We start from the raw sequence: 12459 nt of genomic DNA on the forward strand, positions 1-12459 counted from the left end.
CTTTGATACACGCAGTCCTTTATTATGCATTAAACTCATTATTCATAACCTCATAGTACGACCCAAAGAAAATGAAGCTTTGAAACCCCAACCAGAAGGCACAAGTACATTATAGTAGAGGCCTGTGGTGTAAAATGCTGACATGGGAAACAAGAAATCATGACCTTGACCAATGTGGTACTAATGTGTTAGGAGATGACCACATGGCTGCAGCCATGCCACCTCATTCAGCCAGGCTGACTTGCACAGGCTCTTTCCTGTGAGGCTGAAAAGCATTGCAGCCATTCAGTCAAGTGCGACTAACAGCTGTTTTGTTAGCCGTCTGAAATCCTGGGGACCGGAACCCCATAAGCTCCCTTCACTATGTTGGCGGATCGAGAGGAGAGTCCGACCAATTGTTTCAACACATTTTGTCATTAAAAAATCAGGTGCAGAGCAAACAGGGTGGAGCAGGGTGTTGGCAGGCGCATAAAGCGCTGCTTTGTTGAGTTGTCAGGACCGTTCAGCTTACCCAGCAGCAGGAGGGATGTCATTCTGCAAACTAATGCTTATGGTCCGATTCCTCTCACTCGCTCTGCAGATGCACAATTCCAGTATGTTTTTATCTACTGCCTACTGATGTAGAATTGCTATCACAGGTCAGCAGACCAAACATGGCTACAGCTAAACAGGAAATACAATATTGATGAAATATTCCCGGAAAAGTCTCCGGAGTCTGGTATAATAAATAATAGATTGCTCAAAGTATTGTGAAGTGTAAGTTGGTGTTATTCTAGAATGGTTAGAACTCATCCTGCATGCCATGATCTCTCTAATGACTTAGTTTTAATCATTAATGGATAGAAATAGAAGATTAGGGTGAAATTCACAAAACTATGTTAAGTATTTAACTAATACTGTTATAATCCTAAAACAAGAATAATTGGAAAGGCAAGCAAAAACACGGTAAACACACTGGGCCTTGTTTTTAAATAATGACACATGCATTTGTATTACTGCATTTCCCCCTTAAATCGCCTTAGCTTATAATATCGTGAATACCATATCTGTGTAGATAAGTGGATATTGGAAATACTTGAACAAGGTCTTCATATCATGACCAAGATGCCTCCATTTAATTAGGTAAGGCAGGGAGGGGGTAGATTACATCATGTTTTGGTCATTCTCTGTTTCATGGTTACTGCAGAAGTCACTATGGGCCTGGGATTAAACCCAAACCCCTGCTGGTATCATCTGTGTCTGTGAAAAGCAAAAAGCCAGGATACTGCAGTGCTCTTTGTCTTTGGATTAAACCGCAAAGCATCAGCCCTGCCAAAAGTTACCAGCATGAGCTCGCCACTAACAAACTCATTTCCCAGACTCGGATCAAGACAAAGCCAGAGCTCCTGGCATCCTGACCTCTGCTTCTATACCACAGATCTTTTGTTTACATAATAGTTTAGGCTTGAGTACCAGCATTACTGAGGTAGAAAAGTACGTTATAGAGCATAATACATACTTTTCTGATCGCACTTTTTTGATTATTGTGTGGGCAGCAGTGTGACTGTTAGCTATCCTGGGCAGGCGCAGATAATATTTGTCTAATACTAAGCAGGCCTATAACCTGAAGAAGCTGCTTAAGTACTTGGTAACATTCATGAGGCTTTTAACACAAGCTGCATGTTCACCCATTAGCGTACACATTTCATGTATTCCCTTCTACTTTACATGGAAACCTGTTTATGGGTTGAGGACCTTCTTTCTCCTCACAGATGTTTTTTTAGGAGTCTTTCCTCACAGGTTTGAGCAGCAAGGTTCCATCTCGCTCTTCCACCAGGAAACCCAACTCCCTGAGCGCGGAGTAGTCAGCTGTGCCGCAGCGTTCCAAAGTGGCAATCAGTTTCTGGTTCTCCGAGTTGTGCTCCAGGAGGTTCCTGATGGTGAAGATTGCCCACTGGCTGATGACTAGAGATGCCCGGTTAAGGACAACAATGTCAAAGTTTCTGCTTTAGAGAGTGGAACATGCAGCTGTTCCATCTTTTATTTTTAAACATATTTTTCAATGACTTATTATTTCCTTATTTTCTCCTCATATTTATACAGCTTCAGAGGTAGATCTTCATATTAAAGATGGGAAACGTTACAAATAATACAGTCAGCATATGTGGAAGCAATCCTTGTTAGACAAAAGCTTGGGAATCAGTTTCTGGCTTTCTCATAGAGAGGGGATCTCCATAATACAGTAAGGCTAAAAGCAGCCCCACCCACCTGCTCTTCAAACCTTGTGTTTCCAAGGGGCAGCCAATGAGAAGAAACCAGGTTTAAAGAGAGATGAATAGCTGAAACTACTCATTTCAGACAAAGGACAAACTGAGGGGTTACACCACAGCCAAGTTTATGAGAACTATGGATGATTTTGAACAGATTAAAAGTGAGCAACAAAACAAAACACATTACTATTGCCTAAAAACAAGCATCCATTTAACACTGCTGCATCAATTTAAATCAAAATTTGTGGTCTTATTCAGTCTCTTTTGGAATTAAGTTTTGTATATTTGTACATAAAAGCCGGTGAGTTTGCATCCCCCCCCCCTCCCAAAAAAAGCCAAAAAAAACAACAACAACAACTTTGCATCGCGCTACAAGGTAGTAGATGTCATGCAAGATGGATCTAGGAAATGATTTGTTATAGAAAGAAAATACAATACCAACAAAACCTGGAAAATAGATCAAGCTCTTTCAACTCATGAGCAGTTTTTATTTTCCCTGGGTCATTGACTTCAAAGACAGCCTAACAAACAAACGGGTTTGCAGACAGGTTGTGTATACTTTGCATTTCAGGTCACCCCATACACACTTTTTTTTCTAGATAACTACATTTTGGATGTAATGGTAGATAGACTGGGTTGTGGTTCTGTGTGTGTGGATGTGTCGGTAAGCAGACATGAAAGATAAACATGGGAACAAAATCAATGACCTGAAGACATATGCGTTTTCTCAAAGACTGTCAAAAAGTTGTGACAAAGATACATTATGTGTGAGCTCCCTCCAGTTTAAAGTCAGGGTTTGTGGGTCTGATGAATGCGGTGCTGGAAGCGTCACTTTCTTTTAGTGCAATAAATAAGTGAAAACTGGAGCTCCGCAGTGTACCAACTGTTTATTTTCTTTCTTCCAAGGTCTGCTGGTACCCATCAGCTAATTGAATCAAGCCCAATAAAGTGTAACTCCACTGGATAGAAGAAGAAAGTTTAGCATTTTACTTTGGTTGTGTATTAAACTGGATTTAAAGTTTACAAAACAAAATTTGCATGTTGAATTAGCCATTTTAACACCAACTGCAACCCATCACATGATACTGTCAACCATCTGCAAGCACAGCAACTAGGGCTGGGTATCGTCACTGATTTCTAGAATCGATTCAATTCCGATTCACAAGGTCCCGAATCAATTCGATCCACGATTCGATTTAATTCGATTCGATTTAAATCTGGGAAATTTTGACAGTCAGAAATATTATAATTCAGATCAGTACATTTACATATTTTTGTATCAATAAAAAGGAAGCTGACACACGCAAGACTTTATCACAGGTGTAAGCGTCACAGCAGATGCCTTTGTGTCAAAGTAGCTGAAGATAAAACACAGAAAAACATGAAGGCGATTTTCCTGGCCTGGGATTTTATAAAAATATTCTGCAGTACATCAAAAACGAAAGAAAACCATTAATCAACATATGAACATCACCTCTGACGTTACAGCGGTTTTATTAGAGACACGGCTAAGCGTTTTGCATTTTGAATAATTTTAAAAAGTTTAAATTTGTTCAGTATTGAACAGCAGAAATGAGGTTTTCTTTTCGGAAGAATGTAAAAGGGAAAAAAACAGCGGCCGACAGCGCTGTAAACAACAGTAGACTTGTGCGTAACAAGCAAGCGAATAATGAAGAAAGGGAAACTGTTCTTGAAGTACAGAGAGAGAGAGAGAGGGAGAGAGAGAGAGAGAGAGAGAGAGAGAGAGAGAGCTGTGCATCGTGGTGGAAGCAAAACAGTAAAAGTCAGAGTGAATTCATGACGATGTTTATGTGAAGCGTTTGGATCTTCTTTTGCTGCTGGTTCGGTCAATATTGTTTGGAGAGAGATCAAACTAACAGCTTTAGAATCGGCTTATAAAGGGCGTGAACACAAAGCGCGGACCCGCCGACAGATCAGAATCAGCGAGCTGTCGGCTTTCAGCCCTGACCGTGAGAAAGGCGACAACTAACTGATTCTGATCCGCGGGTCGCGCTGTGTGTTTAAGTCTATGTGCAGAATCCGTGTTCCTGCTCTCATTTACTGTCTTAACTGTTTGGTGGTTCTTAAAATTTTGTGAGATGTCACCTGAGATTCTGGCATTTTGGGCAAAATAAATTTATATTAAAAAATCGATTCAGGATTTTAATGAATCGATTTTACGTTATCCAAGCCAGAATCGATTTTAATCGATGAATCGATTATAAAAACCCACCCCTAACAGCAACATAACTCTCTTCACATTTCGGCACTCTTTCCTTGCCAGCCAGTACATGCTGCAACAATTAAAGCTCAATGCAAAGTTGTGCAGGCAAGCCCACTACCTTTACTGTACAAATATACAAAGCTTAATTGCAAAAGAGCCCACAAACTTTTTGCTTAAATATGAAGAATGATTTAAATAAACATGAAATATGGCTACATTACCACAGCTTCATATTTATACTTCACAGAAAGGATACAAGGATTGTTGCTGTCAATGTTGCAGTTATCCAAGATGAGGGGGATGCCTTCAAGTTCTCGCACCTATGGGATATAAGAAAATGATATCAAATATAGAGTAACTCAGCTGCCAGGTCCCCAGCTAATTTCACAGTGTTACCTTCTAATGAATTAGAATTAATTACCCAATTTCTTTTGCTTGTTTTCACTGTTGTTTGTTCAACTTTAATGGTAACATATTACTGTAACGTAACGTGAGGCGTTGTTGACTACTTGATTCATTATCATCACTTCACCTGTCGGCTCAGCAGGTGTACTCGCAGTGAAACAGAGCTGAATGAGGCAAAACTAGCACAACTATAAATGACAGCAGTAAGCAGCTGCCTGATGACTCTCACATTGAACCAATATGAGACCAGTGTAAATAAATCGTCAAATGCCAATTTAGTATATTTATCCTTGGAGGTCATTTATTCCCAAATTCTACTTTCCAAAATCAGGAAAAAATAGAGCCTGATATAGCTTGATACAAAATGATTTTGGCTGCTCCATCCACCTCCATCTCAAACTATCCTCAGCATCCTCTTTTTAAACCAGACCTCTCTGTGGATCCGCCTTCATTACGTCCATGAATCGTCTCGCTCTGGTCTTCCTCTTTTTCTCCAGGCTGGCAGCTCCATCGTCAATATCTTTAATGAAATATATCCACTGTCCCTCCTCTGCACATGTCCAAACCAGCTCAGCCTTGTGTCTCTAACTTTGAACTGTCCCTCTGATGTACTCTTTCCCAGTCTTGTCCATCCCTGTCACTGCAGCTACTACAGCTCAGCACATCAATTTTGTTCTTGAAAAATCAACCAGTACCACTCATACCTCAGGTATGTCAACTGGACCAACTTGAATAACACATTATTTTTAATTTAACACTGGTATTGGATCAGTACTCAGCATCTACTGAAGTAAAAACATTTACATATCAAGACCACAAACTGTCTATTGTTTATGCAAGAATAAAACCAGATACTCTTAATGAGATGACTTATTAAGTGAACAAAACTATAGCAAAAGGTCTTGCTGTACAGTCTCTAGTTACTTTATATCTCTTTTTCAGGAGGAAATAAATCTGTATAAACTTACTTAAACAACAGATACTTTATATCCAAGATTTACTGAAAGAATTTGTGAGACGTTTATCGAGGTTCACGATTCGAGTTAAGAAACAGCAGACAAAGGAACAGTACAGAGATGCCCTTAGCAGAGCCTCACATCCATGCAAACAAAGCAGTGTGGTTGTGGGTTAGTCTAAGAGCACCACAACAGGACAATCTGTTCTTTATCATCTCATTCTATAGGCTTAATTGTTGTATTTGCTTTCTGATGCCCTCCGCACGCCGTTGCGGTTACTCTCCAAACACACTGGAGCAACAGAACAAGACAAAGTGCTGAGTTACAGAAAATGGAAATGTCATTTACACTGTCAAAGAAACACAGAGCACGCAGGTCTGCGTTTTCCACTTTAGGAATCATTGTCTGAAGTTACTGAAATTATATTTAAACTCATAAAAGGGATGAATAACAAGCAGCTGGACCCTGACTTTCAGTCCGGCACAAGCAGTTCCTCGCTTTGCATGCACATCTTAAATTACAATCTCTCCCAAAGGTGAACAGAACGACATTTGGTTTACTGGAAGAAATCTGGGTGAAAACAGATACGTGGTGATTTCTGACCACTGACAGACCACAGATCAGCATCCATAAATATTATACAGGGGCCAACTGAGGGTGGCCATCCCACAAGCATTCCACAAATCTGTTCCTATTAAGTACAACCGAGTCTACAAAGTGATGTTGATACTGTCTGCTTTATTACCCATCTGTGCTTTACGCTGATAGCTGCATGCTGAAAGATGTCAATTGAGAAAAACTGATAAGATTTCTAAAATAAACAAGAAGCTAATGTTTCACATTTGAGTGGAAAACCGAGTTGTGTTGAAAGAACCCACAGCCTCTCGCTCAATTAGACTTTGCACTCGTTTGCACTCCTCAGGAGATTTGGTTTGAGGTTGCATGCAGCAGCCCATTTACTAAAACCTGCCTCTGAGCATGATCATTTAGTGGAGAGGTCAAACAAAGCAAACTAATTCAGGTCGGCCTCCCAAACCTCGCAGTCACATTTACACTTTTGACCCTCCAACTGTGTTGGACTGATTAAGGGTATTTGTTTAAATGCTAGGAGACCAAGGATCGCATTAGAAGGGCAGACCAGCAGGCTAGAATAAATGTAAGCAAAGAAAAACATTAAAATTTTAGGGTTTGTAAATATTTTCCTTTTCTAAATTCGATAATTGTTCTAAACCATAATTTCCTGACAGAACTATCAGTACATATTATAAAACTAACCAAAGAGGCTTTGGGCAATTTTCAATATGCTAATGTGTCTCCCCGCTTCCTTCACTTGACTCGTCCTTGTGTCTTACCTCCTCCTACTGAGGATGGGAGAGAGACAAGGAAGAGAAGCATATAAGCACCGACATTTACTAATGATGAGAATATCCATATTCCCACGTATAAAACCTTACCGCTGCTCATCTTTCACAGCTAGCACGTACAGGTAGGAATCAACAGGCACCACGTGATAAGATATCATGACAATATGATGTTTTACATTTTGCAATATGCTGAGTGTTGCAATAACATATTTTGTGATTTATTTTTTTGTAGCCGAAAATGATGTCCTAAAGTTAACTTTCTTTTCGGATAAAAAGATACTGACAAAAGTTATCTCACTTCAGTTATTTTTTTAGTGCAAAATGAGATATTCAAGCACACAAACACTGTCACCGAAACCTGCCATCCATGCTGCCGGACAGAGTCCGTCTCCTGTCACTTTACAATTACATGGTGTCAAGCAAGCAATTACATGTAACCCATTTCTGACAATACAGCAATTATCTGTAATAAATAGGCACATAGTGCTGTCTGTTGCAGTCTGCATAGACAAAAAAAAAAAACATTTAAGTATCACATTTGCTCTCAGCAACCTTCCTGTTCTACAGGAATATAACCAGAATGCAACCACTCAGCTGAGTCAAGTCCCCTCAAATTGTGCTCATTCAGACTCATAGTAGTGTGTTGGTAGTCTTCCTGCATTTATAAATTAAACAGCAATTATTTAAAATAATCTCTCAGAGAGTGACTGCAGTCATTCCAAGTCAGACTGCAACCGTTTGCAGAACAGCTTCCTATCAGGCGACCTGTGCAATCACCTTGTGACCAAAAGTGGTCATGACTGTTAAGCTCTGCGCAGCCATTTAGTACAATATGAAAAAAGTCAATACAATCATCAGTCAGCCAGCTATGTTTTTGTAGATGCAAGATGGTTGCTGTCCTATTTTTACTGTGACTGAGTCATTAGCTTGCTCTGAATTAGAAGGTAGCGTTGTTTGCTCAGCTAACATTTATCTCATGAAGATGGTGCATGAGATAAGCCATCTTTTACGAAGTATCCTCACAGTATTATTTAATAAAATACAGATTTTTTGCTGTACCTCTATTGACAATAATGGCAAGGAAAATATTGTGATACCATACTGCATAGATTTTTCCTCTCCCCTACTAGATAGATAGAAAAAAATAGCTAAAGTGCTTGAGCAGATTTCCCCACCTAACAGTTATTTCAAAATGCCTCCGGGTACTTATTTGGGCAGCTATTTTGAAGTTTTACTTAAAGAAACGCTTCAGATGTGACAGATTTAAGTACAAGACTCTGTGTCTGTCTCTGACAGATAGGTAGACAGACATAAAGTTCTCTTTATGTCCCACGAATAGGATAATCATGAAATACTGTATGTAAATTCTCAACATATTTAAAATGGCAGCATATGAAGGACTCTGAGGTGCAGAAGTAAGATTTTTAGGTCAAGGAAAGACAGAGGACAAGTGGAAATATGACTCAGCACATTGAGCTACCTCTGATCTGGAAATTATGGCTTACAGCAAAATTTTCATTCACTCTTCGTCACAGTTGTTATCAAGTACCACCACAAACTTCCATCCCTGCACTCATTCATTTGTCCAAACCTTGTTCTGGTTGTTGGTATTGCTGTGGCAGAGGTTTCCAATGAGCCTGATGAGATGTGCCTTAAAGCTGATGACAGGAGAATAAGAAGAAGAGTCTCCATCTCCACTGAAGGAGAAGTTCTGAGCAGCACTGAAAATATTCTTACTGGCCTTCCCAGTGGCGTGTACCTGCTCCAGGAGCTCTGCATGGACAGTTTGTGACAGACAACAGGAAAAGCAGAACACCTTCTGAGAAGCAGCATAAAGCTATTCAGATTATAGCTGATTTTGACAAATGAGATTCTGCTTTTCTCCTTTAAGAAACAGATTAAATGATAAACCTCAAACTTTCCAGCATTTGGACTTTGCGGGCTGTTTAATGTCTGCTGTTGCTCGGTTGTTGACTTAATGGCTGTTTTTCATTTACCAACAGTAGTTACTAGAAGGTCTGGATGATCCTGTAGGAACATGAACTGCTTGTGGTCTGAGGTCATCTCACACAGCACATCCAGCAGACTAATCACTGTTAGTGCCTCCTGCAGGACCTGCAGGGGATTGCAACAAACGGGGGGCAGTCCACAGAGTAAGAATCTTTTGAGACACAATACTGAGTCAAAATGACTGAAACATAGGTTAATTCATTTCACACAGGGTAAGACTAACAAACGCAGGGTGAAAAACCCGTGGAAATTGTGTTGAATTTATGATCTGTACCTCATCACTGGACGCAGAACCCGTAGCAAGTGTGAGCACAGCACCACAACCTTTCTGGAAGGAAGTGGCCAGGAAATGAGCCACACTGGGAGGGATGCCACAGTCTTCTGAGCCCTCCTCTCTTAGCTGGGCTAAAAGTAGCTCTAATAAAGTAACTCTGAAAAACAAAATGTACATCTATATGAAGCATCTATAGTTTTTATTTAAATATTAGCTGTTTTTACCACTATTCTGTGCATCAATTCTCTGCAGTGCAAAAACCAAACAAACTAAAATAATAATAGGTTGAAAGGTGTTGTAGCATACATTTAACCATATCTTTATTTTTACAATTCTGTTTGAATGAATTGTTCATGTTTTTGTCCAAACAACAAAAATGAAGTACCTATCATGGTGAGACATTTCAGAGTACATGTTCTCCACCAGCGATGAAGACTTCAGGAAATGCTGTGTTGCAATCAGCACTCTGAAAAATCAATAAATAGCAAAGGGAAAGTAGCACTTAAATATGCCCTTAATGCATAACAACAGTTTTCAAGTTAGTACCATGATGATGCACTTACGTCCAGTCCAGCTCAGGCTGAGTCCTGCAGAGCTCCATCACCCTGAGAGCCAGCTCAATGTTCTGTGGCTTGGACAAATCTTCCACCTTGGCCTCATCCAGGCATGTGTGGATTACCATCGAGGTGTAGTTCACGGTCTTCTCATCGTCAGTGCTAAGCAGCTGCCTGTTTGGATACGTTCGGGTTGACAGAATTACCAATATAGAATCTGCATGTGATTTTGGAGTCAAACAAAAAGATGAGGGTGAGATTTTGGCACACAGAACTTACAGGAAAAGGTCTGGGAAGCTTATCATCCAAATGTCATCTTTGCACAACTGGTTACCAACAGCCAAGTTACCAAGAAACTGGATGCCACAGCGAAGAGCTGAGCCACAGAAAACCGATCAAAAATAAGAAAAAACATTCAACATTCATTTTCCTCCATGGTGTATTGCTTTTATGTCCCTCTAGACTGTTAAAGTTTTTTGCCTACTCTTGAATACAAAAGAACTTGACAGAACGGTTTCTTGTAAAACTCAAAGAACCCTAAAAAAAGAAAAAAGAAAAACAGCTCTTGATAGTGACATCGTGACAGGATGTAAACATTAATGACATCCTCCCCTAACCTGAGTTGTAATATTAGCTGGATGCACACTTCTTCTGGTAGGCGGATGTAGACTGTTGACAGAAAATAGTTCTTATATGAAACTGCCTACACAAAAGGCATAATATTTTTTTGACTAGTCAAAGTCATAATTTCTTTTACAATTTGAGCACCACAAGACAAAAACAGCACAATCTACTTCCATCTCTAACAACCTCTATAGCTCACTTCAAAACAATTTAGTTGGCTTTGAAAGGGACAAAGGAAAAACACATAAGTACTGTACCTTAAGCATCAGTAGCTGAATTTTAGACTTACGTTCGAAGATGGTATCTGGAATCTCCATATTTACAGTAGATAAAAATCTCAGGAGTTTGAGGGATACATCAATGAAACCAAGTTCCCTAGTTGACAAAGACACATTATGTCAAGTGTTTCTTTGTCTTAAGAAAGGAGGTGCCCAATAATCTAACAAACTTTGACATAATATTATAATAAACTGCAAAAATAGCACTTCAACAAATCCTGCAATTGCAAAGATATAATTGTACAGGTTCCTTAAACATAAACTGCCAAGTTTTAGCAGGAAAAATGCTCAAGAAGGATTTTTAGCAGAGTTTCCAAATAAATCAGTCACTAAACTCTATGACCATTGTTTACTTAATTAATTTGTATTTACTGAAAGATCCCCCTCATGCTGCTTTGTGATGTCGGGGATACCTGAGCAGACTCTGGTTACGTATACTCTGGACACAGGAGTTCCTCTGAGCTCTGAAGCACTCTGCGGTCAGCTGGAGCTGCAGGGTAAAGGTCTGCACATCCTCACTGTCCAAGCCGGCAGCCTGCAGCTCTTCACAAAGTCTGGTCAGGACCTTCACAAGAGTGGAGAATGTCTTCTCCTCCACAGCATCTCTGACAACGACAAACAGGTGAACAAATACACAATATTCATTTCATTTGCAGTACTCTCACTGGGAGACCACCAGATATAAAACACAGATGTAGTTAATAACGCGGTATTTGCACTACATTAGCTGGATCTTGCGTGAAACACTGTCTTTTTTCCATTAAGAAAAAAATAAAAATGAAGTTCACAATTTGAATCCAAATGTGCGGGATACTCCTGTGCTACAAATTCTACAGAAGGGAGCATAATGTCACGTGCACAGGCCGTTAAATTTTAATAAGCAGAGTTAGCTCCTGCACAGGAAAAACAATGCCAGTAATGCTTAAAAATGTGCTTTTAGTACAAAACCACGTACTGAAGCTATACTGCTGATATGTGTTAGTTTTGTTTTTTTATGCTGCAGCGACAATTATTAGGTCTGAGTTCAGAAACCGGGCGTGCCGTTATATTTGGCTGTGCGTAGTTGACAGTTGGGTATTTTCAAGTTACTGCTAGCTTAGCCGGACCGCACTGATACGGCCCATTTCCGTATAAAACATAAATAAATTACCCAGACCTCACCTGTATTCGACATCCCGCAGCGCAGCTGTAAATGTTTTTAAAGTCTGCAAGTGTTCAGGTCCGTGTTTTTCATTTAAAATGCCAGCGATGGACGCTGAGGTCCCCAAAATGATGTCGGTGGAAGCTGCCATGTTTGCCTGTTTCACGCTTGTGGGCGGGACGTCCGGAAAACTCTTTAAGACATTATTGGTTCAAATCAGTATGGGGCGGGGACTGAGCATGTGCTGCTGTTTTCTTGTTGAAGAAGAGTCTCCTAGACTGCTGTGTAATGAAGGCTGTGACTGCAAATAGACTCTACAGAATGAATTTTCATGTGTTTTTGGATAAAACTGTGGGTAAAAATGACTTAACTATTCTGTG

At 39.9% G+C, this 12459-nt stretch overlaps 1 protein-coding gene across 1 annotated transcript; it reads right to left on the reverse strand.

Moving 5' to 3' along the window:
* Position 1: 1 nt before the first annotated feature.
* Positions 2–12252, reverse strand: atxn10 (ataxin 10). Its single transcript, XM_086270479.1, has 11 exons — positions 12100–12252; positions 11352–11543; positions 10950–11035; positions 10316–10412; positions 10046–10210; positions 9868–9948; positions 9483–9639; positions 9196–9313; positions 8790–8971; positions 4730–4793; positions 2–1944 (listed from the first exon to the last, which is right to left on the reverse strand). Exons 1-11 carry the CDS (start codon positions 12228–12230, stop codon positions 1760–1762), a joined length of 1458 nt encoding a protein of 485 aa, XP_086126605.1. The 5' UTR covers positions 12231–12252; the 3' UTR covers positions 2–1759.
* Positions 12253–12459: the final 207 nt, after the last annotated feature.

This window comes from Aulonocara sp. 'chitande type north' Nkhata Bay, linkage group LG17, assembly GCF_057382095.1.
Source record: "Aulonocara sp. 'chitande type north' Nkhata Bay isolate Kocher_YH1m ecotype deep benthic linkage group LG17, A_spYH_male_GT1.1, whole genome shotgun sequence".
Taxonomy (NCBI): Eukaryota; Metazoa; Chordata; class Actinopteri; order Cichliformes; family Cichlidae; genus Aulonocara; species Aulonocara sp. 'chitande type north' Nkhata Bay.

What these genes read in the sequence shown, in the direction of transcription:
- atxn10 (XM_086270479.1), bottom strand. Translation starts at nt 12,230, where the DNA reads ATGGCAGCTTCCACCGACATCATTTTGGGGACCTCAGCGTCCATCGCT. An exon ending in CGTAACCAGAGTCTGCTCAG is followed by an intron (nt 11,036 to 11,351) that starts GTATCCCCGACA and finishes TTTGTCAACTAG; the next exon opens with GGAACTTGGTTTCATTGATG. An exon ending in GAAATGTCTCACCATGATAG is followed by an intron (nt 9,640 to 9,867) that starts GTACTTCATTTT and finishes TTTGTTTTTCAG; the next exon opens with AGTTACTTTATTAGAGCTAC.